We start from the raw sequence: 27,929 nt of genomic DNA, 5'->3' as shown, positions 1-27,929 counted from the left end.
ATTGTTTCCTTAATATTTTCTTAATTTAATACTTAGGATACACAGCCAGGTTAAATACACACATTGAGTGTTTTCCATTTAAAACTCACAACACAAAAGCAAACATGAGATATTCAATACATTGAGAATTTCTTTAGCACCAGTACAAATAAACTCATCCATACCTTGGTTATTCTCTGACTTACAGTATATCTTTCCAATATGATTTTCAAAATAAAAGACATTGTCCCAGCTTGATTTGACTTGGCATGGCTAACATGTAATCATATACAGCTCCATTCACATACACTGGTTACTAAAATGTACACATACTGCCAAACTGGCACACACAAGCAATGCTATATGGCCTCATAACCCAACACTGTAGACATTTTTCCCGGTGAGTGTTGTCATTCCGTATGCTCTCCAACTCTGTTTCAAGAATGATAACGTAGTAAAACATTTATATAGTAAATACCCACACAATCAAGTTTCAATGAATTTGTAAGGTGGCTGAAGATGATGATTATTTGACAATCTGGTATATTCAACTAGAAATGGCTCATGTGTCATGTATTTGAGCACAAACATGTTTTTTTTTTTTACCATTTTATCAAAATAATATGTAAAACAGTATGCAAAGTCATTTGTATTTCTGCACTGAGTTTAGTTTACATTATTTTGTGTAAAAAACAAAAGAGTTTAATAATGTTTAACATGGGCTTAAACTCCTGTTTCTAATCACATGCTTCACAATATGAGTTTACATTGATGTGTATAGATTTTGCAAAACCATATGTGGAACTGGAACTGTAGCTTCAACCCTATGACATATTCAAATCACTTATGTGAGGGTATAGAATCAAAACAATATGGGACAATTTTTATGTGTTTAACACACATTTGTGGGGCCTTAACTACGTTTTTAGGAGAACAAGTATAAATAATAGTTTATCTAAAACAATTCCCACTTCTCAACAGATCATAAATGTGACTTGCTATGTACTTTGGGCACATAGGTACATTAATAAACTCATTTATGGGACAACTATATCCTCGAAGTAGTATAGTCTACTTTTCCCTATATTGCCTGCCAGTGTATCAGTTATGCATTCCAGAATTAGCATATTGTGCCATCTGTATAAACCAAAAAGTTATTTCAACATAAAAACTAGAATATCCCCAAAACGTTGTATTCCGTCAGAATACAATTTTTGTTTCATTAGCTACATAACATCTGAAAATGCTAAATAATTTGTCAAATATAGCATCCCAAATGGCACCCTATTTCCTATATAGTGTACTACTTTTGACCAGGACCCTTAGTGCTCTGGTCAAAAGTAGTGCACTATATAAAGGTGCCATTTGGGTGGCATCCACAAAGTTGGGTCCCACAGATTGATGGAGTGAAAAAAATGTTCAGATTCAGAACTTGTTTTGTTTTAGTTTGTCGATGTGATTGCAGAGCTTCAGGGCTGGCCCCAGCTTCAGTCCTAGGTACTTCATCATCATCTCACTCTTTAGGAGTAACAAAGCGTTGCCGTCTATCTCCTGTGGGAAAGAAAGTCAGGTTATATCTCCACAAGTAAACTAATCATACACGTGTATCAGTGTTGTTCACTGAAATGACTGAATTGAAATGGAAGTGACGTGACCCAAATCCTGGTTAGTATTTCACAAAACATCACATCCAGATATAATCCGACCACCGTTGCAGATCCATCCACTGGACACAGATGTCAGTTCAACATCTAGTTTTGATTTACATTTGGTTAAGTTGTCAACTAACGTGAATTCAACGTGAAATCAACCAAAAAAAGTCACCATGTCATTGGATTTAGGTTGCAAGTTGGTAGCATAAAAAATAAAAAAATCCCTTACATTGATGACTTTTTGCTAATCCAAACAGTTTTCCACGTTGATTTAATGTTAGCACATTTTTTGCAGTTGTTGGAATGACGTGGAAACAATGTTTATTCAACCAGGTTTTGCCCAGTGGGCAGGCCTCAATCTCAATGAGATTTTCTGTGATTCCTCACACCCTGTCTCCTCGCCTCCTTCTCAACTATATTGGAGAAGAAGATCCAAGGTTCCTCTGTTCCTCCCCCCTGACCTTCTCATCCAAGGCGTTTTGAGAAGGTGAGGAGTGAGGATGCAAGGTATCAAAATATGAATTCATTAAGAGTGAGCCCAGGGGTAGCCTACATGCTTCCTGAATATGTCCACATGAGGGCCCAGGGAATGGGGGTCAGCGTCTCTGATGAACCACACCACGTCCTCTACACTCCAGGTGGAAGGGTCCTTACTGGGGGGCCCCTTGGACTCCTGGGAGTCCTGAGATGGATTGTACGCTGGATGAGAAAAGAGAAAGACAGGTACAGAATAAAGATTTCACTACTGGTCTATTTTACCTGGTTACGGCATTGTGATTATAGCAAGAAACAAACTTTCCCAAAATCACCAGGTTTTCCAGAAAACCCAGTTGGAAGATCGCCGGAATCAGAAGGGAATAAGCAGGAAAACCTGGTAATTTTGGGAAAATTAACAGAATTTTGCAACTCTAGTTTCCACTCTCCAGTTTCTTACCTATCCTGTTACCTTCCAGGAAAGTATTTGGACTAGACGTCTGTCTACACATGCCCATGGGGGAGGAGCTGTTGGGGAATTGCTGCGAGGAGCGAAACCCATAGGACGGTTTGGATGAGTAGGAGGAGCTTATGGCACTAAAGGCGGAGTCACCTGGGTCCATTGAGTAGCGTTTGTCTGACGGGTCCAGAAGGTACTCCTCTGGCATGGAGGTTTCAGCTGTGAAATTAATGGAAAGAGATGACATAAGTAAAAAAAATATTTGCAACACTTTGAATCACTTTTGGATAGAAGCTGAAGTCTTTGAAATATGTATTTGAAATGCCGTTCTGTGCTTTAATTGTCCAATCCGAAGCAACAAACGCACATGTTTGGGGAATTGAGCCTAGGATATTTCTGGGGGACATGGGAGTGTTCTAGGTAGTCTTCTGGCATGGAGGTCTCAGCTGTTTGGGTAGGAATACAGGGATTTTGATAATGGATTACTAGGGATTACACAAGTAAAACACCAAATGATGTGTATTTCACAAATTGTCATTCTGTGCTTCCATGTGCAATCTGAAGCAATATAGTACAATATTTGGGGAACTGAGCCCACGATATTTCAGAGGGACATTTTCTCAGAGTTTGTTAAGTTACAGGACTGTGTTTTCTAAGAAGTAATGTACAATGCATCAGATCTGCACTCCTGCCTACATAATTGCCCCTTGTAGGATAAATAAAGTACTTTGAATGTAATTGAATAAAGGACAGTACATTACCCTCTGATTGGTAGGAGGCATTATGCTGGGTGATTGGCTGGTCGCTGAAGAGGTTTTCACAGTGCAAGCTGCGACAGAGCTTCTTGAGGAAGCGTAGCACGTAGCCGACACTGTTGACCACAGGCAGACTCAGAAGGTGCTGCTTCCCATCGAAGGTGGCTGGAAATCAAAGGGAACACTTGATTAACCTAGAAACTTTGTTGACTTCCTATTGTAGTAAAGCTTGTTGCAGTTAACCTTGCCCTAGGCGACACAACTCTAGAGCCATGTCTCCAAGCAACAATCTCAAAGCAACAAATGTCACCCTATTCTAGAGCCTTTATGGGCCCTGGTCAAAAGTATTGCTCTCTACACTGAGTGTACAAAACATGAAGGACTCCTGCTCGTTCCGTGACATAGACTGACCAGGTGAATCCTAGTGAAAGCATTGCTCCCTTATTGATGGCACTTGTTAAATCCACTTCAATCAGCGTCGACGAAGGGAATGAGACGGGTTAAATAAGTATTTTTAAGCCTTGAGACAATTGAGACATGCATTGTTTATGTGTGCCATTCAGAGGGCGAATGGACATGAGAAAGAAAGGATACCTCATGGTTATTAGATTATCAAATGAGTGTATGCCAATATCTGTTATTTCCCTATGGGCAATTTCTACTAATGAAATAAATGAATATAAAACAGAAATCTCAGTTACACTACATACAATCTGTGGGTTTATGTTATACCTGATATTTTCTCTCCTCCGTAGCCCTGTGTGAGGAGAGTGAACACAGCTTTCTGCTGGAAGGCACTGTCGATGCACCCCTGGACAGCCTGCTGCAGCACCACAGAAGGCCTGTCAGGCCCAAAATGATCTGGGAGCTGCTGCAGCTTCTTCCTATCCAGGTTAGGACCCATGTTGGCCTGCTTGTTGATGTAGATACACACTGCAGGGAACACAACGAGAGAGAGAGACCCATGTTGCCCTGCTTGTTTATGTAGATAAACACTGCAGGGAACACAATAGGAGGGACCGAAAGGCGTGGCCTACCTGTGAGCACCTGGGGCGTGGCAGAGTGAGGGATGGTCGCAGCATCTTGGGGGATGGAGCTCATGTCTGGTTCGGGGGTGCTGCTGGGAGGAGAGATGGCCAGGGGAGTCATCACCATCCTGGGCTTCAGCTGCAGGGAGACACAAGGGTAGGATCTCAGTATCTACAGGGTTATTTGTACACAGTTTAAATGGATCACTTGTAAATAATGGCATTTTATTCCAGTTTTAGGTAGCAACAATAGTCTAAAATTATCCTGTATGGCTCAGTTGGTAGAGCATGTTGCTTCGAACAGCAGGGTTGTGGGTTCGATTCCAGGGACCACCCATACATAAAATGTATGCACACATTACTAAGTAGCTTTGTATAAAAGGTCTTCTAAATGGCATATATTATTATTATTAGTAGTAGTACTATTATTATTAAAATATGGTTTATGGTTTGCAATTTGCATTAGTAAACACTCAACAGCAATCTCCACGTGAATATACAGTCCCAGTCAAAAGTTTGGACACATCTACTCATTCAAGGGTTTTTCTTTATTTTGACTATTTCCTACATTGTAGAATAATAGTGAAGACATCAAAACTATGAAATAACACATAAGGAATCATGTAGTAACCAAAAAAGTTTTAAACAAATCAAAATATATTTTATATTTGAGATTCTTCAAATTAGCCACCCTTTGCCTTGATGACAGCTTTGCACACTCTTGGCATTCTCTCAACCAGCTTCATGAGGTAGTCACCTGAAATGAATTTCAATTAACAGGTGGGCCTTGTTAAAAGTTAATTTGTGGAATTTGTTTCCTGCTTAATGTGTTTGAGCCAATCAGTTGTGTTGTGACAAAGTAGGGGGGGTATACAGAAGATAGCCCTATTTGGTAAAAGACCAAGTCCATATTATGGCAAGAACAGCTCAAATAAGCAAAGAGAAATGACAGCCCATCATTACTTTAAGACATGAAGGTCAGTCAATACGGAAATGTCAAGAACTTTGAAAGTTTCTTCAAGTGCAGTTGCAAAAACCATCAAATGCTATGTTGAAATTGGCTCTCATGAGGACTCTCATGAATCCATATGTGTTACTTCATAGTTTTGATGTCTTCATTATTATTCCACAATGTAGAACAAATAAAAAATAAAAACTGGAATGAGTAGGTGTGTTCAAACATTTGACTGGTATTGTATTTGTACGGCAATTTGTACACAAAACAAAAATGTAAACGCAACATGTAAAGTGTTGGTTCCATGTTTCAGGAGCTGAAATAAAATATCCAACAATAAGCTTATTTTTCTCAAATTTAGTGCCCAAATTTGTTTACATCCCTGTTAGTAAGCATTTCTCCTTTGCCAAGATAATCTATCCACCAGACAGGTGTGGCATACCAAGAAGATGATTAAACAGCATGCTCATTACACAGGTGCACCTTGTGCTGGGGAAAATAAAAGGCCACTCTAAAATGTGCTGTTTCGTCACACAACACAATGCCACAGATATCTCTAGTTGAGGGAGTGTGCAATTGGCATGCTAACTGTAGAAATGTCCACCAGAGCTGTTGCCAGAGGAATTTAATGGTAATTTCTCTATCATAAGCCACCTCCAACATCGTTTTAGAGAATTTGGCACTATGTTGAACCAGCCTCACAACCGCAGACCATGGGTATGGCGTCATGTGGGTGAGCAGTTTGCTGATGTCAGCGTTGTGAACAGAGTGCCCCATGGTGGCGGTGGGGTTATGGTATGGGCAGGCATAAGCTACAGACAACAAACACAAGTGCATTTTATCGATGGCAATTTGAATGCACAAAAATACATTGACGAGTTCCTGAGGCCAATTGTGAGGCCCATTTTTAAAAAAGGTTTCTGTGACCAACAGATGCTTATTTCTATTCCCAGTCAAGTGAAATCCATAGATTAGGGCCCAATTTATTTATTTCAATTGACTGATTTCCTCATATGAACTGTAACATCTTTGAAATTGTTGCATGTTGCGTTTATTTTTTTGTTCAGTGTAAATAAAATCACTTTTTACGAAATACTTCATAATATTCCCTATTCTTATTGCGACACTCACCAATCATTTTAACAATGCAGACATTTTGCTAGGCATATGTAGTGGCCAATCAGAATACTAATACTAATATGTAAACAAATTTGTCTGGGGGTTCTGTCTTGCTACACCATCATATGCATTTTTAAACATCCTGCATCCCCACTGCCACCCCCCTTCCCCTCTTTCCCCCCATCCCATCCCATCCCCTCCTCTTCTTCTCCCCTCCCATCCCATCCCTGACACTGACCTTGAAGCCAGGCTTTCTCCCCCTCTTCTTGGGAACTTTGAGAGGAGGAAGGGAGTCAGGGTAGTGGGTTGGAAAATCCATCTTGCGATGAAGTGGGGGTCTCCCTCTCTTCCTGCCGGGAATCTTTCCTGGCTGGCTGGGGAGGAAGGAAGGAGACACTGCAGGCGACTGCATTTCACTGTTGTTATCTGCTTTCTGTGCTGCTGCAAGTACACTCATTGGAGCTGCAGGGAGACATACAGGAAGGAGGGAAACACAAAGGGAGATACAATAATAATAATCATTTAAGACCGCATGGCTTGTAATCTAAACCACTGTTAGTGCACACGTCATACATCAACATTGTTCTTTCATAGAATCAATCATCTCTTCACATATAACAAACATACACATGCTACATAAGAATCTGTTTAAATTGTGCCTCCATATTCCAGCTACTGAGGCTGATGTGGGAAAAGATGCTGTCACATCACATTAACCACAACAACAGTAAACAGAGGAGCCTGCAAGACATTCTGCTGCAGGGCACTAATGCAGCCAGCTAAAGAAAATTGAGTTGAACACTAAAAAAACAGACAACACAAAAGGCAACCGCGCATAAAAGCAAGCTCCTCCTGATAGAACAGATCTACCATCCAGTCCATCCTATCCTCATTGTGAGCCCCAACATTCTGGCTGCTTGTCTACGCTTCCGTTACCTGATCTCCTCTGATCTAGAACGCTTGAGAAGCAAGCTCTTCCCTTCTTCGATCCCTGTTAGAGTCCAGATTAGCAGGAGAAGGTTCTAAGCACAGCACAACTCCCTCAGCAGGCTGTGAAAGTCATTTTGCCTCTAGCTGCTGTACTGTACGTGTTTCTCCCTGCTCCTTTCGTCTCTGCTGCTGCTACCGCTGCACGGCACACAGGCTGGCTGGCTGGCTGCAGACATCTCATTACACTAATGCATTCAGCAGTGGCAGAGGGAGGGAGGGAGGGAGGGAGGGGGGGAATTGATTTCACTGCACAGCTATGAACTACCATTACGATGACAGTGCTCACCCTAATCTTAAAAAAAGCAGCAGCCTCAAGTGCCATCCTACTGATGGAAAAAAAAAAGAATACATACATGTCTCATATATACACAGCACAGAAGGCTATGCACACAGGCACTGCTAAATGATTATAGTGGTCAGAATATAGCAGTAGCATGCAGCATGCGTCCTCCTTCCTTCATGCAGACAAAGACAATGAAAAATAGGAAGAGAAGACATAGCCAATATGCACACACCATCAGAAAGAATGAGGATTGCAGAGTATATCCCTTTTCAGTTGATCTCCTACATGGAACCCCCTCTGTCCTGTCTGTGTCTTTGAGTGTATTTGCCTGCTTCTAAATCTCTTGAACCGCAACGCAGAGTGGAATCTCCACTGTAATGGTGTGTGTGTGTGTGTGTGTGTGTGTGTCTGTGTATCTGCCAGAAACGTTCTACTGTTGTCATGGCAACAAGCCTGTAACACCATGGTGGCTGTAACTTCCATGTTTTGCCGCTTGAGTCAGGCTCCCTCAAAACTGGGAGGATGAATAATGAGTACAGAGGACATCCTCAAACCAACCAAACACAATAGGAAATTAATTAGAAAGTATTGAGTGTGTGCATATACTACCGGTCCAAAGTTGGGACACACGTACTCAGGGTTTTTCTTCATTTTTACTATTTTCTACATTGTAGAACAATGGTGAAGACATCAAAACTATGAAATAACACATATGGAATCATGTAGTAACCAAAAAAAAGTCTAAATATATTTTACATTTGAGATTCTTCAAATAGCTGGTGACAGCTTTGTACACTCTTGGCATGTGGTAATATTTTCCTATCTTGAGAGTAAAAAAAAAAAAATGCTATAGTAAAGTGCCTCTCCAGCTGAATGAAAAAATGAAAGAAATCAATTTGTATTATCTTATTTTATATCGATTTAATCAAAAACTATACATCGTACTCCACAATATGTCAAAGTGTAGTTCAAAGTGTAGGTCTAGGTCTTGTAATTCCAATGAGTGATATTATACAGCTCTACAATGGATGGTTAGTGGTGTTACGTTTGTTTGTAACCAAGTGGGATATTACCACATCTGGGAAAAATCCATTTGGATGGTCCTCCAACTGGTAATTACTAGTTAAATCAGCCATGAATCCCCTTGTGACACAGGGAATGGAAGCTTGTGGTGTGCAACAAGGAGGGGCAATTGAATGCAAGATTCACAAAAACAAATGAAATTGTTAAAATAATTCTAGCCTGTCTATCTATGGGTAGGTTAAAGGGTTGATGTGTTACGCTCATTCTCACCACAAAACACCGGAAAATGGCCAAAGTAGAACCAGCTCACCTACTTTTACACTATGATTTGACTATTAGATGTTCAATGTTTCTTTTGAAATTTACCATATTAAAACAAGAGTTCAGTTCAAGTAACAGGGTTGACCTTGAAATTATAGACAGACGTAAATGAATCACTAGTCACATAAATGAAATAATAACCTTCATAAATAACATTTCACTTCAGCAGTAATAAATTCATGAACTTCTTTGAGGAAAAGATCATGATCATTAGAAAGCAAATTACGGACTCCTCTTTATATCTGCGTATTCCTCCAAAGCTCAGTTGTCCTGAGTCTGCACAACTCTGCCAGAATCTAGGATCAAGAGAAACACTCAAGTGTTTTAGTACTATATCTCTTGACACAATGATGAAAATAATCATGGCCTCTAAACATTCAAGCTGCATACTGGACCCTATTCCAACTAAACTACTGAAAGAGCTGCTTCCTGTGCTTGGCCCTCCTATGTTGAACATAATAAACGGCTCTCTATCCACCGGATGTGTACCAAACTCACTAAAAGTGGCAGTAATAAAGCCTCTCTTGAAAAAGCCAAACCTTGAGCCAGAAAATATAAAAAACTAAATCGGCCTATATCGAATCTTCCATTCCTCTCAAAAATGTTTGAAAAAGCTGTTGCGCAGCAACTCACTGCCTTCCTGAAGACAAACAATGTATACGAAATGCTTCAGTCTGGTTTTAGACCCCATCATAGCACTGAGACTGCACTCGTGAAGGTGGTAAATGACCTTTTAATGGCGTCAGACCGAGGCTCTGCATCTGTCCTCGTGCTCCTTAGTGCTGCTTTTGATACCATCGATCACCACATTCTTTTGGAGAGATTGGAAACCCAAATTGGTCTACACGGACAAGTTCTGACCTGGTTTAGATCTTATCTGGCGGAAAGATATCAGTTTGTCTCTGTGAATGGTTTGTCCTCTGACAAATCAACTGTACATTTCGGTGTTCCTCAAGGTTCCGTTTTAGGACCACTATTGTTTTCACTATATATTTTACCTCTTGGGGATGTCATTCGAAAACATAATGTTAACATTCACTGCTATGCGGATGACACATAGCTGTACATTTCAATGAAACATGGTGAAGCCCCAAAATTGCCCTCACTAGAAGCCTGTGTTTCAGACATAAGGAAGTGGATGGCTGCAAACTTTCTACTTTTAAACTCGGACAAAACAGAGATGCTTGTTCTAGGTCCCAAGAAACAAAGAGATCTTCTGTTGAATCTGACAATTAATCTTGATGGTTGTACAGTTGTCTCAAATAAAACTCTGAAGGACCTCGGCGTTACTCTGGACCCTGATCTCTCTTTTGACGAACATATCAAGACTGTTTCAAGGACAGATTTTTTCCATCTACGTAACATTGCAAAAATCTGAAACTTGCTGTCCAAAAATGATGCAGAAAAATGAATCCATGCTTTTGTTACTTCTAGGTTAGACTACTGCAATGCTCTACTTTCCGGCTACCCGGATAAAGCACTAAATAAACTTCAGTTAGTGCTAAATACGGCTGCTAGAATCTTGACTAGAACCAACAAATTTGATCATATTACTCCAGTGCTAGCCTCCCTACACTGGCTTCCTGTTAAGGCAAGGGCTGATTTCAAGGTTTTACTGCTAACCTACAAAGCATTACATGGGCTTGCTCCTACCTATCTTTCTGATTTGGTCCTGCCGTACATACCTACACGTACGCTACGGTCATTTAATAACGGTCACGTCACCGTTATTAAACGGTCACGGTCACAAGACGCAGGCCTCCTTATTCTCCCTAGAATTTTTTTTTCTTTTTTTCTTTTTTAATTTTACCCCCTTTTCTCCCCAATTTTCGTGGTATCCAATCGCTAGTAATTACTATCTTGTCTCATCGCTACAACTCCCGTACGGGCTCGGGAGAGACGAAGGTCGAAAGCTATGCGTCCTCCGAAGCACAACCCAACCAAGCCGCACTGCTTCTTTAACACAGCGCGCCTCCAACCCGGAAGCCAGCCTCCCCACCTGGCCCCCCTTGGTTAGCGCGCACTGCGCCCAGCCCGCCACAGGAGTCGCTGGAGCGCGATGAGACAAGGAAATCCCTACCGGCCAAACCCTCCCTAACCCGGACGACACTGGGCCAATTGTGCGTCGCCCCACGGACCTCCCGGTCGCGGCCGGCTGCGACAGAGCCTGGGGGCGAACCCAGAGACTCTGGTGGCGCAGTTAGCACTGCGATGCAGTGCCCTAGACCACTGCGCCACCCGGGAGGCCCTCCCTAGAATTTCTAAGCAAACAGCTGGAGGCAGGGCTTTCTCCTATAGAGCTCCATTTTTATGGAATGGTCTGCCTACCCATGTGAGAGACGCAGACTCGGGTCTCAACCTTTAAGTCTTTACTGAAGACTCATCTCTTCAGTAGGTCATATGATTGAGTGTAGTCTGGCCCAGGAGTGTGAAGGTGATCGGAAATGCTCTGGAGCAACAAACCACCCTTGCTGTCTCTGCCTGGCCGGTTCCCCTCTCTCCACTGTGATTCTCTGCCTCTAACCCTATTACAGGGGCTAAGTCACTGGCTTACTGGTGCTCTTCCATGCCGTCCCTAAGAGGGGTGCGTCACTTGAGTGGGTTGAGTCACTGACGTGATCTTCCTGTCTGGGTTGGCGCCCCCCCTTGGGTTGGGCCGTGGCGGAGATCTTTGTGGGCTATACTCGGCCTTGTCTCAGGATGGTAAGTTGGTGGTTGAAGGTATCCCTCTAGTGGTGTGGGGGCTGTGCTTTGGCAAAGTGGTCGGGGTTATATCCTGCCTGTTTGGCCCTGTCCGGGGGTATCATCGGATGGGGCCACAGTGTCTCCTGACCGCTCCTGTCTCAGCCTCAAGTATTCATGCTGCAGTAGTTTATGTGTCGGGGGGCTAGGGTCAGTCTGTTATATCTGGAGTATTTCTCCTGTCTTATCCGGTGTCCTGTGTGAATTTAAGTATGCTCTCTCTAATTCTCTCTTTCTCTCTCTCGGAGGACCTGAGACCTAGGACCATGCCTCAGCACTACCTGGCATGATGACTCCTTGTTGTCCCCAGTCCACCTGGCTGTGCTGCTGCTCCAGTTTCAACTGTTCTGCCTGTGGCTATGGAACCCTGACCTGTTCACCGGACGTGCTACCTGTCCCAGACCTGCTGTTTTCAACTCTCTAGAGACAGCAGAAGCGGTAGAGATACTCTTAATGATCGGCTATGAAAAGCCAACTGACATTTACTCCTGAGGTGCTGACTTGTTGCACCCTCGACAACTACTGTGATTATTAGTATTTGACCATGCTGGTCATTTATGAACATTTGAACATCTTGGCCATGTTCTGTTATAATCTCCACTCGGCACAGCCAGAAGAGGACTGGCCACCCCTCATAGCCTGGTTCCTCTCTAGGTTTATTCCTAGGTTATGGCCTTTCTAGGGAGTTTTAGCCACCGTGCTTCTACACCTGCATTGCTTGCTGTTTGGGGTTTTAGGCTGGGTTTCTGTACAGCACTTTGAGATATCAGCTGATGAAAGAAGGGCTATATAAATAAATTTGATTTGATAAATTACTAAAAATGCACTTTAGCAAGTCTTCATTCATATTGACAATTAGATTGGTATAGTCCACATGGAGAATTCAATCAAAGGGCACTTCATTTCATATAAAAGTATTTTAAAATTCAAAATTTGTAAAAATGTCTACTTAACATATCAAAGGGCACTCCTTTTGTGGAACGACCCAGTTCTGGCCGTTGGAATGCTCTCGTCAAGTTTGTTTGTTTATTTGTCATATGCACATGAAAGACATGTAGTCACTACATGACAAATACAGTGCATTTGGAAAGCTTTCAGACCCCTTGACTTTTCCATATTTGGTTACGTTACAGCCATATTCTAAAATCGATTAACATGTCCCCCCCCCCCTCTTCAATCTAGACACAATACCCCATAATGACAAAGCAAAAACAGGTTTAGACATTTTTGCAAATGTATAAAAAAAATATTTAAAAAACGTAAATATCACGTTTACATAAGTATTAAGACACTTTACTCAGTACTTTGTTGAAGCACCTTTGACAGCGATTACAGCCTCTAGTCTTCTTGGGTATGACGCTACAATATTGGCACACCGGTATTTGGGGAGTTACTCCCATTCTTCTCTGTAGATCCTCTCAAGCTCTGTCAGGTTGGATCGGTAGCATTGCTGCACAGCTATTTTCAGGTCTCTCCAGAGATGTTCAATCAAATCAAACTTTATTTGTCAGATGCACCGAATACAACAAGTGTAGACTTTACCGTGAAATGCTTACTTACAAGCCCTTAACCAACAGTGCAGTTCAAGAAGAGTTAAGAAAATATTTACCAAGTAGACTAAAATAAAAAGTAATAATAAAAAGTAACACAATAAGAATAACAATAACGAGGCTATATACAGGGGGCACTGGTACCGAGTCAGTGTGCGGGGGTACAGGTTAGTTGAGGTAATTTGTACATGTAGGTGAGGGTGAAGTGACTATGCATAGATAATAAACAGCGAGTAGCAGCAGTGTACAAAAAGGGGGGGGGGGGGGTCAATGCAAATTGTCCAGTGGCGGTTTTATTAATTGTTCAGCAGTCTTATGGCTTGGGGGTAGAAGCTGTTGAGGAGCCTTTTGGTCCTAGATTTGGCGCACCGGTACCACTTGCCGTGCGGTAGCAGAGAAAACAGTCTGTAACTTGGGTGACTGGAGTCTCTGACAATTTTATGAGCTTTCCTCTGACACCGCCTATTATATAGGTCCTGGATGGCAGGAAGCTTGGCAGTACTGGGCCGTTCGCACTACTGGGCCGTTCGCCGTTCGCACTAGCGCCTTACAGTCAGATGCCGAGCAGTTGCCATACCAGGTGGTGATGCAACCGGTCAGGATGCTCTCGATGATGCAGCTGTAGAACCTTTTGAGTTTCTGGGGACCCATGCCAAATCTTTTCAGTCTCCTGAGGGGTAAAAGGTTTTGTCGTGCCCTCTTCACAACTGTCTTGGTATGTGTGGACCATGATAGTTCATTGGTTATGTGGACACCATGAAACTTGAAACTCTCGACCTGCTCCACTACAGCCCCGTCGATATTAATGGGGGCCTGTTCGGTCCGCCTTTTCCTGTAGTCCACGATCAGCTGCTTTGACTTGCTCACATGGAGGGAGAGGTTGTTGTCCTGGCACCACACTGCCAGTTCTCTGACCTCCTCCCTATAGGCCGTCTCATCGTTGTTGGTGATCAGGCCTACCACTGTTGTCGTCAGCAAACTTAATGATGGTGTTGGAGTCGTGTTTGGCTACGCAGTCATGGGTGAATAGGGAATACAGGAGGAGACTAAGTACACACTCCTGAGGGGCCCCTGTGTTAAGGATCAGCGTGGCAGATGTGTTGTTGCCTACTCTTACCACCTGGGTGCGGCCTGTCAGGAAGTCCAGGATCCAGTTGCAGAGGGAGGTGTTTAGTCCCAGAGTCATCAGCTTAGTGATGAGCTTCGAGGGCACTATGGTGTTGAACGATGAGCTGTAGTCAATGAACATCATTCTCACATAGGTGTTCCTTTTGTCCAGGTGAGAAAGAGCAGTGTGGAGTGCAATTGAGATTGCATAATCTGTGGATCTGTTGCGGGGGGTATGCGAATTGGAGTGGGTCTAGGGTGTCCGGGAGGATGCTGTTAATGTGAGCCATGACCAGGCTTTCAAAGCACTTCATGGCTACCGACGGGAGTTCCACGGGGCGGTAATCATTTAGGCAGGTTACCTTCGCTTCTTGGGCACAGGGACTATGATGGTCTGCTTGAAACATGTAGGTATTACAGACTCAGTCAGGGAGAGGTTGAAAATGTCAGTGAAGACACTTGACAGTTGGTCCGCGCATGCTTTGAGTACACGTCCTGGTAATCCCTCTGGCCCAGCGGCTTTGTGAATGTTGACCTGTTCAAAGGTTTTGTTCACATCGGCAGTCATCCAGAACAGCTGGTGCTCTCGTGCATGCTTCAGTGTTGCTTGCCTCGAAGCAAGCATAAAAGGCATTTAGCTCATCTGGTAGGCTCGCGTCACTGGGCAGCTCGCGTCTGGGTTTCCCTTTGTAATTCGTAAGAGTTTTCAGGCCCCGCCACATCCGACGCACGTCGTAGGATTCAATCTTAATCCTGTATTGACACTTTGCTTGTTTGATGGTTCGTCTGAGGGCATAGCGGGATTTCTTATAAGCGTCCGGATTTGTCTCCCGCTCCTTGAAAGCGGCAGCTCTAGCCTTTAGCTCGATGCGGATGTTGCCTGTAATTAGAGGTCGACCGATTATGATTTTTCAACACCGATACCAATACCGATTATTGTGGGACCAAAAAAAGCCGATACCGATTTATCGGACGATTTTTATATATTTGTAATAATGACAATTACAACAATACTGAATGAACACTTTTATTTTAACTTAATATAACACATAAATAAAATCCTTTTGGTCTCAAATAAATAATGAAACATGTTCAATTTGGTTTAAATAATGGTTAAACAGTGTTGGAGAAGAAAGTAAAAGTGCAATATGTGCCATGTAAAAAAGCTGGTCAAATCCGGAAACTATCATTTCGAAAACAAAACGTTTATTCTTTCAGTGAAATACGGAACCGTTCCGTATTTTATTGAACGGGTGGCAACCCTAAGTCTAAATATTGCTGTTACATTGCACAACCTTCAATGTTATGTCATAATTATGTAAAATTGTGGTGGTGTACTCCTCAATACCATTGGATGAATCCAGGAACATATTCCAGTCTGTGCTAGCAAAACAATCCTGTAGTGTAGCATCCGCGTCATCTGACCAGTTCCGTATTGAGCGAGTCACTGGTACTTCCTGCTTTAGTTTTTGCTTGTAAGCAGGAATCATGGAGGATAGAATTATAGTCAGATTTGCCAAATGGAGGTTGGGGGAGAGCTTTGTATGCATCTCTGTGTGTGGAGTGAAGGTGGTCGAGGATTTTTTCCCCCCTCTGGTTGCACATGTGACATATGCTGGTAAAAATTTGGTAAAACTGATTTAAGTTTGCCTGCATTAAAGTCCCCGGCCACTAGGAGCGCCGCTTCTGGGTGAGCATTTTCTTCTTTGCTTATGGCCTTATAGAGTTGGTTGAGAGCGGTCTTAGTTCCAGCTTCATTCTGTGGTGGTAAAAAGATGGCTACGAATAATATAGATGAGAACTCTCTTGGTAGATAGTGTGGTCTACAGATTATCAAAAGGTATTCTACCTCAGGCGAGCAATACCTCGAGACTTCTTTAATATTAGACACAAGCTGTTATTGACAAATAGACACACACCCCCATCCTTCGTCTTACCAGAGGTAGCGTCTCTGTTCTGCCGGTGCATGGAAAATCCCGCTAGCTCTATATTAAGCTCTATATTATCCATATCGTCGTTCAGCCACGTCTCGGTGAAACATAAGATGTTAGAGTTTTTGATGTCCCGTTGGTAGGATAATCTTAAAACGTAGGTCATCAATTTTATTTTCCAATGATTGCACGTTAGCAAGAAGAACGGATGGCAATGGGAGTTTACTCGCTCGCCTATGGATTCTCAAGGCTGCCCTCTCTGTGGCCCCTTTTCCTGCGTCTTTTCTTCACGCAAAAGACGTGGATCTGGGCCTGTTCCAGTGAAAGCAGGATATCCTTCTCGTCGGATTCGTTAAAGGAAAAAGTTTCTTCCAGTCCGCAGTCAGTAATCGCTGTTCTCATGTCCAGAAGTTATTTTCGGTCATAAGAGACGGCAGCAGCAACATTATGTACACAATAAGTTTTTAAAAATAAGTTAAACAATACGCAAAAAAACTAACAAAATAGCAGAATTGGTTGGGAGAATGTTAAACGTCAGCCATGTTCTTTGGAGCCATCAGGTTCAAGTCTGGTCTCTGACTGGGTCACTCGAGGACATTCAAAGACTTATCCCGAAGCCACTTCTGCGTTGTCTTGGCTGTGTGCTGTGTCCATTGTCCTGTTGGAAGTTGAAACTTGGCCCCAGTCTGAGGTCCTGAGCACTCTTGAGCAGTTTTTCATCAGGATCTCGCTGTACGTTGCTCCGTTCACTTTTCCCTCGATCCCGACTAGTCTCCCAGTCCCTACCGCTGAAAAACATCCCCACAGCATGATGCTGCCACCACCATGCTTCACCGTAGGGATGGTACCAGGTTTCCTCCAGACGTGACGCTTGGCATTCAGGCCAAAGAGTTCAGTCTTGGTTTCATCAGACCAGAGTATCCTGTTTATCATGGTCTGAGAGTCCTTAGGTACCTTTTGGCAAACTCCAAGCAGGCTGTCATGTGCCTTTTACTGAGGAGTGGCTTCCGTCTGGCCACTCTACCATAAAGGCCTGATTGGTGGAGTGGTGCAGAGATGGTCGTCCTTCTGGAAGGTTCTCCCATCTCCACAGAGGAACTCTGGAGCTCTGTCAGAGTGACCATCGGGTTCTTGGTCACCTCCCTGACCAAGGCCCTTCTCCCACGATTGCTCAGTTTGGCCGAGCAGACAGCTCTAGGAAGAGGCTTGGTGGTTCCAAACTTCTTCCATTTAACCTCTATGGGATGGGTGTCCCTAAACCTGGACGGTTGTTGCTAACGTGCGCTAATGTGACTAGAATGACTTTGTATACAACAGCCATCTTTCCGGGACATAGACATGCGTAATATGTTCAATCAACAGTAGCTATTACAGTGAAAAAATACCATGCTATTGTTTGAGGAGAGTGCACAAGAACATAAAAATGATCACAGCAACTGGTTTAATACATTCACCTCTGAAGGTAAATAATGTTCTTACATTCAGTAATCTTGCTTTGATTTGTCATCCTAAGGGTCCCAGAGATAAAAATGTAGCATAGTTTTGTTTGATAAAATCCATTTTGATGTTCAAATGTAGGAACTGGGGTCTACAGTTTAACCCCAAATAGTTTCAAATAGCATCAATAATATGATATCCTTGCTTCAGGTCCTGAGCTACAGGCAGTTATATTTGGGTATGTCATTTTTGGTGGAAATTGAACAATGTTGTTAGCGAATCTCATTCTAAAACAAGCTCGAGACTTTTATTTTGGCTGCTGCTTTTGGAAGCTGCAAAGCAACTAAAGTCTGGGCTACAGTTGCTTGATTGACTAGCTAACCTAGACTAACTACGTTCAGCTCATGTCCTTTGCAGATGTCACATTCCTGACAAAAGTTTGTAAGTATAAAAAAGATTTATAACCGAGTAAAGGGAGAAGTAAAGTAAGAATTGAATGTGTAAATGTTAATTCATAGTCGTAACATAGCATCGTACATTTACAGATCTAATTTAATGGTTACGTTTCATGTTTCACACATTGCTTTTCTTACGATCTAACAATTTAGGTATGGATTTTCTTACGATCCTAACAATACATACATTCAACCTTTTGGCAGCTATCTGGCTCCAAATACATTCAGCCTCTTGCAAATTTAAGGGAAATTATGAAACATTGAGAGACTAAAGATAAATTGTAAAACAATTAATTTAATTGGTAAAAATTTTTGGGAAGCCTTGCTTACCTTGGCAACCGTGAATACACATCACTGGATGCTATGCTACCGGCCTCATACCATGAATATGCATGATTATCCATCTGGAGATATCTCAAAGTTAGTGTTTTTTCTCAAAGTTGCCGTGATATCACGAGTCCTAATTATATCAGTACACTCGTAACAACTTAAGCAATACAAAAAATATATTCTATCAAATAAACCTCATGTGATTTTTGTTGTTGACCAAATTGAACACTCATTGATTTCTCTCTCAAACTCTTTGCTTGGTGGACGAAACAACGAAAAAAAATGCCACCTGCTGGAAGGACACATATTTTCCGCTTTCCTCTTCCTCTTCTACTACTGCCCTCTACTGACGCATTTCAGAATCGTTTTGTGCATTTCCGCCTTGTTCAATAAAGTTGGAATTGAAGCCAAAATGGCGACGTGCATGTTGTCGTCAAAGATGTCGCCCTTGGTGTCACCCATCATTAGATTTCTACTGAAAGATCAATACTATTCCTCGCAAACGATATGTAACGGTGTGACTAACATTTCCAGACGAGGTAAGAATATTATTTTGGTGAGGCAAGAGCTACATTGACTGCTGTGTGTTGTTCAAAATGAGTACTGACAGTTAGTTAGCATAGCTAGCTTCTCTAAACCCCTAGTGCCAGCTGTCAAACTTAATTCCATTCCTGACCTGTCTAGTTAGACTAGATAGCTAATTAACTAGCAACCTATGCGTCAATCAGCCATTATTATAATGACATTTTTAGATAGCTACTTACATTGTTACGGTGCTTACACAACTTACCTTTAGAGACGAGGGAATATCGAATCGCTGACGGAACCTTTTGGCTTTGGACAGTTTGCTCGCTAACGTTAAATGAATAACGTTACGTTTCTGCTCTTAGCACGTTAACCAATAACCGCCACAAGGGGGGTCTAGCTAACTATGTTACTAGTTACCACAGCTTCATGATGTAACGATAATTCCGATTCCGTGATCTTTTCTACTGCTCAGGCTACTCGACGGATGCTCTCCCCCAGCCGGCTGCAGAAGACAGCAATGCTGCCGCAGCGTACAGCGGACCAATGGAGCACTACAACAGTCTGGTCAGGGATGAGTCGCTGCAAGAGGACCCGCATCAAAAAGCCGTGGTTCAGACCTTGGATAAAATGCACAAAACCCTAAGAGGTTACAACAACCAGCCTACGTCCCTCTTCTCTAAAGTAATCCGATTTCTATGCATGTTCTTACTGATGTCAATAATACATGATTTGATTTTTAACACTGTCAAAACACATTAAATAATGTATAGACTATAATCTATAGTTAACCCTATATTCACACACTCACAATACATTGAACAATACATTGAACACTGTCTATTTTATTTTACAGTTTTTCTCTAAACCAAAGCCCCCAAAAGGGTACTACATCTATGGAGATGTTGGTAAGTAGTAGCTGTATAATATCCATCTTTGTGCTGCCACTTTAGCATTACATTTATGATATTTCCCTTTTTGACTACATTGCACATTTGAAACAATGAATTATCATTCAGTTTTTCTCTGTTTAATTTATAGGCACAGGGAAAACGATGGTTATGGACATGTTCTACTCATACGTGGAGACAGAGAAGAAAAAGAGGGTCCATTTCCACGGCTTCATGTTAGATGTACATAATAGTAGGTTAAGTTGTGTCGGTAAATGACGATTGACATGACTTGTGGATCATACTTAATGTCAATAAGGAGTTGAGCAATAGATTCAGATTGATTGATTGAACTGAGATCTATGAGTAGGTCCAGAGTCAACTAAATTTTTGTTCTTTTACTTATTGTATTTAGGGATACATCGCCTTAAAAAGAGCCTGCCAAAAAGGAAAGCTGGGAGGATGGCTAAAGTCTATGACCCGATTGCGCCAATAGCAGAGGAGATCAGTGAAGAGGCCTGTCTGTTGTGCTTTGATGAGTTTCAGGTGAGGTCCGGGGGATATTCCTCTTACTGATCACTTGTAACTACTGTTATACCTTCATGTTATAATTGTACAAAATCATCTAAATAGCGTTAGCTAATATATGGATGTGATAATGAGGAATCCTGTTTTAGCCAAAACCTGTTTTAGAGTTGGACTAATAAAGTTATATTCTATTCTATGCGTGGTTCCCAGTATTGGAAGCATGAAAATATAACAGGATATAACTATATGACTGAATTGGTTATAAATTCATTCCACAGGTGACAGACATTGCAGATGCCATGATTCTGAAACAGCTCTTTGAAAACCTCTTTAAGAATGGGGTTGTTGTAGTGGCCACGTCCAACCGGCCCCCAGAGGGCAAGTAGAATATTACATCACAAAACAAATACCCTGTTGAGCTGCGTTCAGCACAATCCATAGAGGACAATCTATACTGATCTAACCAGACCTATTCCTCTCTTCTAGATTTGTACAAGAACGGACTACAGAGGGTCAACTTTGTGCCATTTATTGCTGTGTTGAAGGTAAATAAGATACATTTCTGATTTCTTTTGTATATAAGACAAATGTATTCTACTGTATTTTAGTCAATGGCACGCTGACATTGCTCATCCTAATATTTATATATTTCTTAATTCCATTCTTTTACTTTTAGATTTGTGTGTATTGTTGTGAATTGTTAGATACTAGTGCACTGTTGGCGCTAGGAACACAAGCATTTCGCTACACCCGCAATAACATCTGCTAAATATGTGTATGTGATTTGATTTGAAAACGTACAGGCAAGGTTTGTCTTACGGTAGTCTGCCTCTTACATGCAGAACTATTGCCAAGAGCTTCGTCTGGACTCTGGGATAGACTACCGCAGAAGAAACAGACCCTCAGCTGGGAAACTGTACTTCCTGTAAGAACTGCATGGTGCAAACCATGGATACTGCCATGAGGCATTTCAATACTCATATTACTAGGTTATATTTGGTAGTATTTATTTTAGTATGGAACTCTTTCTTTCAAGCCAATTTGTGTTTGATCAGTATAGTTTCATGTTTTAAATAATGTGGTTCATCATATTTTGCTATGTTACCCTTTTTCGACACAGCTCAAGTGAACCTTGTGTTGAGGCAATACTGGACAAGATGTTTGACGAGCTGGCCTTCAAACAGAACGACAGTAAGATGCTCATGTTGTCATTGAGTGTAGATAAAGAGGGATCGATGGAGCGATCTAATTATAGGTGCAAGATATGAACATAACATTCTGTATTAATGGTTTACTTAATAATATATTGAGCTTCATTGTGTTGATCATGTTGAGTTTATTACTTGTAATTTAGCTAAACCAGATTTTCTTTCTCTAGTAACACGGCCAAGGACTCTGAAACTGCTAGCCAGGGAGGTCAGTCTTATGAAAACCTGTGGGACCATAGCAGACTGTACCTTCGAGGAGCTGTGTGATAGAGTAAGTGACCACACCAGACTGTACGTTTAACTGTACGTCCTGTGTTACTTAGTTGGGAAGAGAGTTGTGGGTTCAATTCCCACAGGGATCACATAGACATACTAATACAGTGAGCTCCAACAGTATTGGAACAGTGACACATTTGTTGTTTTTGCTCTGACCTACTATGAGGTTAAAGTGCAGAATGTCACCTTTAATTTGAGGGTATTTTTTAAAATACATTTTAGGTCAACCGTTTAGAAATTACAGCACTTATTTTTCAGATTATTTTGTGTCCAATAGAAATTAATGGTAAATTATGTATTGTCATTTTGGAGACACTTTTATTGTTAATAAGAATATAATGTTTCTAAACACTTCTACATTAATGTGGATGCTACCATGATTACAGATAGTCCTGAATTAATTGTGAATAATGAGTGAGAAAGTTACAGATGCACAAATATCATACCCCCAAGACATGCTACCCTCTCACCATTACAATAACAGGGGAGATTATCTTGGGGGTATGATATTTGTGCATCTGTAACTTTCTCACTCATTATTCACAATTAATTCAGGACTATCTGTAATCATGGTAGCATCCACATTCACGTAGAAGTGTTTAGAAACATATTCTATTCATCCAACAAATTTGTAGAGTCACAAGCTTGATGTAATCATTGTGTGCTGAGAAAATTGGAACAAATATTACACTTTTGACTACTTTAATACATGTAAGTGAATTTTTTCCAATACTTTTCGTTCCATTGAATGGGGAGAGTAAATTAAGTGCTGCAGCCTCTAAACGGGTCACCCGATAGGGATGAAAATACCCTCAAATTAAAGCTGACGGTCTGCACTTTATCCTCATAGTCATTGTATCGTTTCAAGTCCAAAGTGCTGAGTACAGAGCCAAAACAACAAAACATATCACTGTCCCAATACCTTCGGGAACTCACTGTATGTATGCACTCCCAGTACTGTAAGGGGCATACTTATACATGATGTGTTTTGTGTTCTAGCCATTGGGTGCCAGTGACTACTTGGAGATCTCCAGGCAGTTTGATACTGTATTCATCAGGAACATTCCCCTGCTCACTATGAACAAGAAGACTCAAGCGAGACGCTTGATCACGCTTATAGATGCCTTCTATGACCACAAGGTAACATTACGAACCACTTTAGTTTTAATTTATGTTATTTATTTGCACCTAATAAGAAACAAAATCTACAAGCATAATCATACAGGGAGGGTGAAAACAGAGGGCTTTATTTCTAAGCTTGAGGCTGGATCATTTTAATATGGTATGGTTTACAAGGAAACTTTGTCGGTGTGCCATAAATTCTTATCTCACATCTTCTATTATTGTAACACATTGTTATTGTTTTTTGAGACTATCCTTTGATATTTGTGTGCTTTTTATATGTACCGCTGAGGTTGTTTGATTAGCACTTGTTTTCTTTTTTTGAGTTGCTAAAAACTAGCCTGGTCCCAGTTTTAGGACCAGGCTTGATGAGAACAAGCAGTGTCAGTAAATGTCTCATCCTGGGTCCCCCAGGTACGAGTGGTGATTCTGGCCGATCACCCTCTGGATGACATCTTTGTACACGACGGAGATCACGAACACCACCATCATGAACTCATGGATGATCTCAACCTAAAAAAGGTACGAATTGCAGCCAAATACTCCCAACATTATTTGCTTGGTCTCTAACTTAGGTAGAGAGTATATGACCTACAATATACTGAGTGTACGAAACATTAGGATATTGAGTTGCACCCCATTTTGACGTCAGAACAGCCTCAATTCCGTTGGGGCAAGGTGTTGAAAGCTTTCGACAAGGATGCTGGCCCGTGTTGACTCCAATGCTTCCCACAGTTGTCAAGTTGGCTGGAGGTCCTTTGGGTGGTGGACCATTCTTGATACACACAGGAAACTGTTGAGCGTGAAACCCCCAGCAACGTTGCAGTTCTTGACACACACAAACTGGTGCGCCGGGCATCTACTACAATACCCCGCTCAAAGGCACTTAAATATTTTGTCTTGCCCATTCACCCTCTACATGGCACAAATACACAATCTATGTTTCAATTGTCTCAAGGCTTAAAAATCCTTCTTTAACTCGTCTTCTCCCCTTCATCTACACCAGGGTCTCCTAACAGGGTGATCGCAGGTCACCTTTGAGTAGCTCGCTAAACAATTCTGAAAGTATATGCAATTTTCAATTACTCCACCGTAAACGTTCATTAACAAATATAATTTGTATCTATTATTTGTTATTTTCTAACTTTCACATTTAAATGAGCAGTAGCAGTACAGAATCATCACTAGACTGGCGCCTTAGAAGGCATATTCTTTACTCACTAGATGCACAATTAAAGGGCCAGATGCGCAATTAAAGGGGAATTCCTTCCAGTCTTCCAGAACGAAGAAAAATGTGTCTTCTGATGTGATTTAAGCATTGACATGGACTCAGAACATCCTATTTTGTTGTTTCTCTATGAACAATTGTAATTTTGAGAGTGAAAGACCAAAAAATCTAGAACCAGAAAATACAACTGAGAACATAATTTGGGAAAATATAAAACAATTTAGAGGGGGGGGGGGGATCACAGATTTTATAGGTCCCCCTTAGTTGTTTATTAACCATTTATTTTACCAGGTATATTGACAGTACATAGTGCACTACTTTCTCTGGTACACTGGTACACTAAAGACACGGGAGAAGAGAATAATGTGATTATTTGAAAGTTAGAAAAGTATCTTGTTACATGTTTTATTTTTTTAAAGTAGTTCTCATGCTAGAAATGGTTGGAGACCTCTGATCTACACTGATCGAGGTGGATTTAACAGGTGACATCAGTAAGGGATCATAGCTTTCACCTAGTCATGGAAAGAGCAGATGTTCCCAATGTTTTGTACACTATGACCTTCTGTTTGTTGACTTCTCAGCTTCTCTCCAAACCTGCTTTGTTCTCAGACTTTAGGAAAACGCCAAAAAAGACCAAACACTTTCACTAATGGTGTTTTTCTATTGAATGCATTTACACCCTCATGTGTTGTTCCTGGATCAGGATGCAGCCAGTGAGTTGTCTATCTTCAGTGGAGCAGAGGAGATCTTTGCCTTCCAAAGGACAGTGTCTCGCCTCACTGAGATGCAGACTGAAGAGTACTGGCTGCAAGGGGACAGGAGCACCATCACCACGTAGCTGTACAGGACCCCTCGTCAACCCTCTAAACCCTTCACTTCCTGCAAGGACAGTGAAAACCACCTCACCAGTACAGACTATCAGTTAATTTGACGGGATCAGTTTGAGCACTTGACGGGATCAGTGCGAGGCGCAGAATCACTAATCATGATCACATATAATAAGTGTGGTGATTTGTAGATCAGTGATTCTACGCCGTCCGACTGCAAAGTAGTCCGTCTCAAACATGCACATACACTCCCGCGACCGGGAGGTCCGTGGGGCGGCGCACAATTGGGCTAGCGTCGTCCGGGTTAGGGAGGGTTTGGCCGGTAGGGATTTCCTTGTCTCATCGCGCTCCAGCGACTCCTGTGGCGGGCCGGGCGCAGTGCGCGCTAACCAAGGGGGCCAGGTGCACGGTGTTTCCTCCGACACGTTGGTGCGGCTGGCTTCCGGGTTGGAGGCGCGCTGTGTTAAAGAAGCAGTGCGGCTTGGTTGGGTTGTGCTTCGGAGGACGCATGGCTTTCGACCTTTGTCTCTCCCGAGCCCGTACGGGAGTTGTAGCGATGAGACAAGATAGTAATTACTAGCGATTGGATACCACGAAAATTGGGGAGAAAAGGGGATAAAAATAAAATAAAATAAATATAAAAAAACATGCACATACACTACCACGAGGGACTCCAAACAATGTAATATATTTATTATACTAAGGAAGTATGACTTCAAGCCTTTCTGATTTTACTTTGCCATTGCACTTTACAAACTGACCATATTGTACAGAATATTTTAAGTTAAACCTTTTATCTGTGGAGTTCTTTCTATACTGTACACATACGGTAGATAGGGTAAATTGTATGAATGGCGTTTGCAAAAAAGTTCAATGAAATCCACTTATACAAATGGAACTACTGGTTCAAGGTACATTTGTTTATTTTATTGATATCTTATGATGAAAAGGATTGTCTATTTTAATAAGTGATGGACTGTATTATTTTATTGAGAAGATCATAGAGCGATGACTACAGTATGGTTCATACTGATGTATGTAAGACTGCTTGTCTCTGATGTTGAAAGCAACATCCTGCCTTCGTCATGGTTTTGAAGTTTTATTTAGCAAACAAATGACTGTAACCTGAGTGCCAGCCTATGCTGTGCTGTGCTGTCATGCCACCTCTTTGTCACTCATTGTCATGTCAAATAATTGGAGTGGGAATGAGTACAAACATCTAGGATCAGGCTAGGAAACACAGATTACTGGGCACAATTGTGTAGTTTGACATGACATACACTTTATGACCAGAAGTATGTGGACATCTGCTCGTCAAACATCTCATTCCAAAATCATGAGCATTAATATGGAGGTGGTCTTCCCCTTTGATGCATTAACAGCCTCCACTCTTCTAGTAAGGCTTTCCACTAGATGTTGGAAGATTGCTGAAGGGACTTGCTTCCATTTAGCCGCAAGAGCATTAGTGAGGTTGGGCACTGATGTTGGGCGATTAGGCCTGGCTCGCAGTTGGTGTTCCAATTCATCCCAAAGGTGTTAGATGGGGTTGAGGTCAGGGCTCTGTGTAGGCTAGTCAAGTTCTTCCACACAGATCTCGAACAAACCATTTCTGTATGGAACTCGCTTTATGCACGGGGGCATTGTCATGCTGAAACAGGAAAGGCCCTTCCCATAACTGTTATCACAAAGTTGGAAGCACAGAAGAGTCTAGAATGCTGTAGCGTTAAGATTTCCCTTCACTGGAACAAATGGACCTAGCCCGTACCATGAAAAACAGCCCCTGACCATTATTCCTCCTCCACCAAACTTTACAGTTGGCACTATAGATTCGGGCAGGTTGCGTTTTCCTGGCATCTGCCAAACCCAGATTAGTTCGTCGGACTGCCAGATGGTGAAGCGTGATTCATCACTCCAGAAAACGCGTTTCCACTGGTGGTGAGCTTTAAGCCACTCCAGCCGACGTTGATCTTAGGCTTGTGTACGGCCCATTTCATGAAGCCCCCGACTAACAGTTATTGTGCTGACGTTGCGTCCAGAGGCAGTTTAGAACTCGGTAGAGTGTTGCAACCGAGGACATATTCACTTCAGCACCCGGCAGTCCCGTTCTAATGGCTTTTATGGCCTACCACTTTGCGTCTCAGCCGTTGTTGCTCCTAGACGTTTCCACTTCACAATAACAGGTATTGTAGATATTTGATCGTAGAGTCGTGGCCTGAGGGAACACCTAATGTGTTATGAAATTTTATGTAATATTTAAAATTGCGTATGACCCCAGGAAGAGTATGGGGATCCTTAATAAATACAAACAGCACTTATAGTTGACCGGGGCAGCTCTAACAGGGCAGAAATGTGAAAAACTGACTTGTTGGAAAGGTGGCATTCTATGTGCTACGTTGAAAGTCACTGTGCTCTTCAGTAAGACCATTCTACTGCCAATGTTTGTCTATGGAGATTGCATGGCTGTGTGCCCGATTTTATACACCTGTCAGCAACGGGTGTGGCTGAAATAGCCGAATCCATTCATTTGAAGGGGTGTCCACATACTTTTCTATATATAGTGTATCTTTACTCTGTAGTACCATGTGTCATTTTGCCCTCCATGATCAAAATAGTATTATAATTATTATTTGAAATACCAAGTAAGTACCTTTTGTAATTATGCAGAATTATTGTATTAAATGTCTTGGTATGTTGCCTTTACTTGAAACGTTCCAACCTGTCAATGTGATGCAAT

At 41.9% G+C, this 27,929-nt stretch overlaps 2 protein-coding genes across 5 annotated transcripts; one reads left to right on the top strand and one right to left on the bottom strand.

Annotated features, from left to right (window-relative positions):
• Position 1: 1 nt before the first annotated feature.
• Positions 2–19,650, bottom strand: LOC129811963 (sex comb on midleg-like protein 4). Of its 4 annotated transcripts, XM_055863776.1 has the most exons (9): positions 19,382–19,650; positions 9,270–9,335; positions 6,661–6,884; positions 4,358–4,487; positions 4,053–4,253; positions 3,327–3,485; positions 2,566–2,784; positions 2,185–2,330; positions 2–1,530 (listed from the first exon to the last, which is right to left on the bottom strand). In XM_055863776.1, exons 3-9 carry the CDS (start codon positions 6,877–6,879, stop codon positions 1,405–1,407), a joined length of 1,200 nt encoding a protein of 399 aa, XP_055719751.1. In that variant the 5' UTR covers positions 6,880–6,884; positions 9,270–9,335; positions 19,382–19,650; the 3' UTR covers positions 2–1,404. The 4 variants fall into 4 exon arrangements, with proteins under 4 accessions (XP_055719751.1, XP_055719748.1, XP_055719749.1 ...); XM_055863773.1 differs by lacking the exon at positions 9,270–9,335; XM_055863774.1 differs by lacking the exons at positions 9,270–9,335; positions 19,382–19,650 and adding an exon at positions 7,928–8,101.
• afg1la (AFG1 like ATPase a) lies at positions 18,978–27,902 on the top strand. The gene is made up of 13 exons (XM_055863772.1): positions 18,978–19,130; positions 19,592–19,800; positions 19,973–20,024; positions 20,158–20,259; positions 20,422–20,552; positions 20,813–20,912; positions 21,021–21,079; positions 21,377–21,459; positions 21,655–21,725; positions 21,913–22,013; positions 23,018–23,158; positions 23,555–23,662; positions 25,072–27,902. The coding sequence occupies exons 1-13, from the start codon at positions 19,004–19,006 to the stop codon at positions 25,204–25,206; spliced, it is 1,419 nt and encodes a 472-aa protein (XP_055719747.1). The 5' UTR covers positions 18,978–19,003; the 3' UTR covers positions 25,207–27,902.
• The last annotated feature ends 27 nt before the right edge of the window (positions 27,903–27,929 follow it).

Source organism: Salvelinus fontinalis, chromosome 15 (assembly GCF_029448725.1).
Source record: "Salvelinus fontinalis isolate EN_2023a chromosome 15, ASM2944872v1, whole genome shotgun sequence".
In the NCBI taxonomy this organism is placed as follows: Eukaryota; Metazoa; Chordata; class Actinopteri; order Salmoniformes; family Salmonidae; genus Salvelinus; species Salvelinus fontinalis.
The sequence above is the reverse complement of the archived record's forward strand: the minus strand, read 5'-3'. Positions and strand labels throughout refer to the sequence as shown.

Excerpts from the sequence above, each read along its gene's own strand:
- LOC129811963 (XM_055863776.1), bottom strand. The coding sequence starts at position 6,879 with ATGAGTGTACTTGCAGCAGCACAGAAAGCAGATAACAACAGTGAAATG. Across the intron at positions 4,488-6,660 it reads GGAGAAAGCCTGGCTTCAAG|CTGAAGCCCAGGATGGTGAT; the intron begins GTCAGTGTCAGG and ends GTCTCCCTGCAG. Across the intron at positions 4,254-4,357 it reads CACGCCCCAGGTGCTCACAG|TGTGTATCTACATCAACAAG; the intron begins GTAGGCCACGCC and ends TGTTCCCTGCAG.
- afg1la (XM_055863772.1), top strand. The coding sequence starts at position 19,004 with ATGGCGACGTGCATGTTGTCGTCAAAGATGTCGCCCTTGGTGTCACCC. Across the intron at positions 20,553-20,812 it reads TGTGCTTTGATGAGTTTCAG|GTGACAGACATTGCAGATGC; the intron begins GTGAGGTCCGGG and ends TTCATTCCACAG. Across the intron at positions 22,014-23,017 it reads TCGAGGAGCTGTGTGATAGA|CCATTGGGTGCCAGTGACTA; the intron begins GTAAGTGACCAC and ends TTTGTGTTCTAG.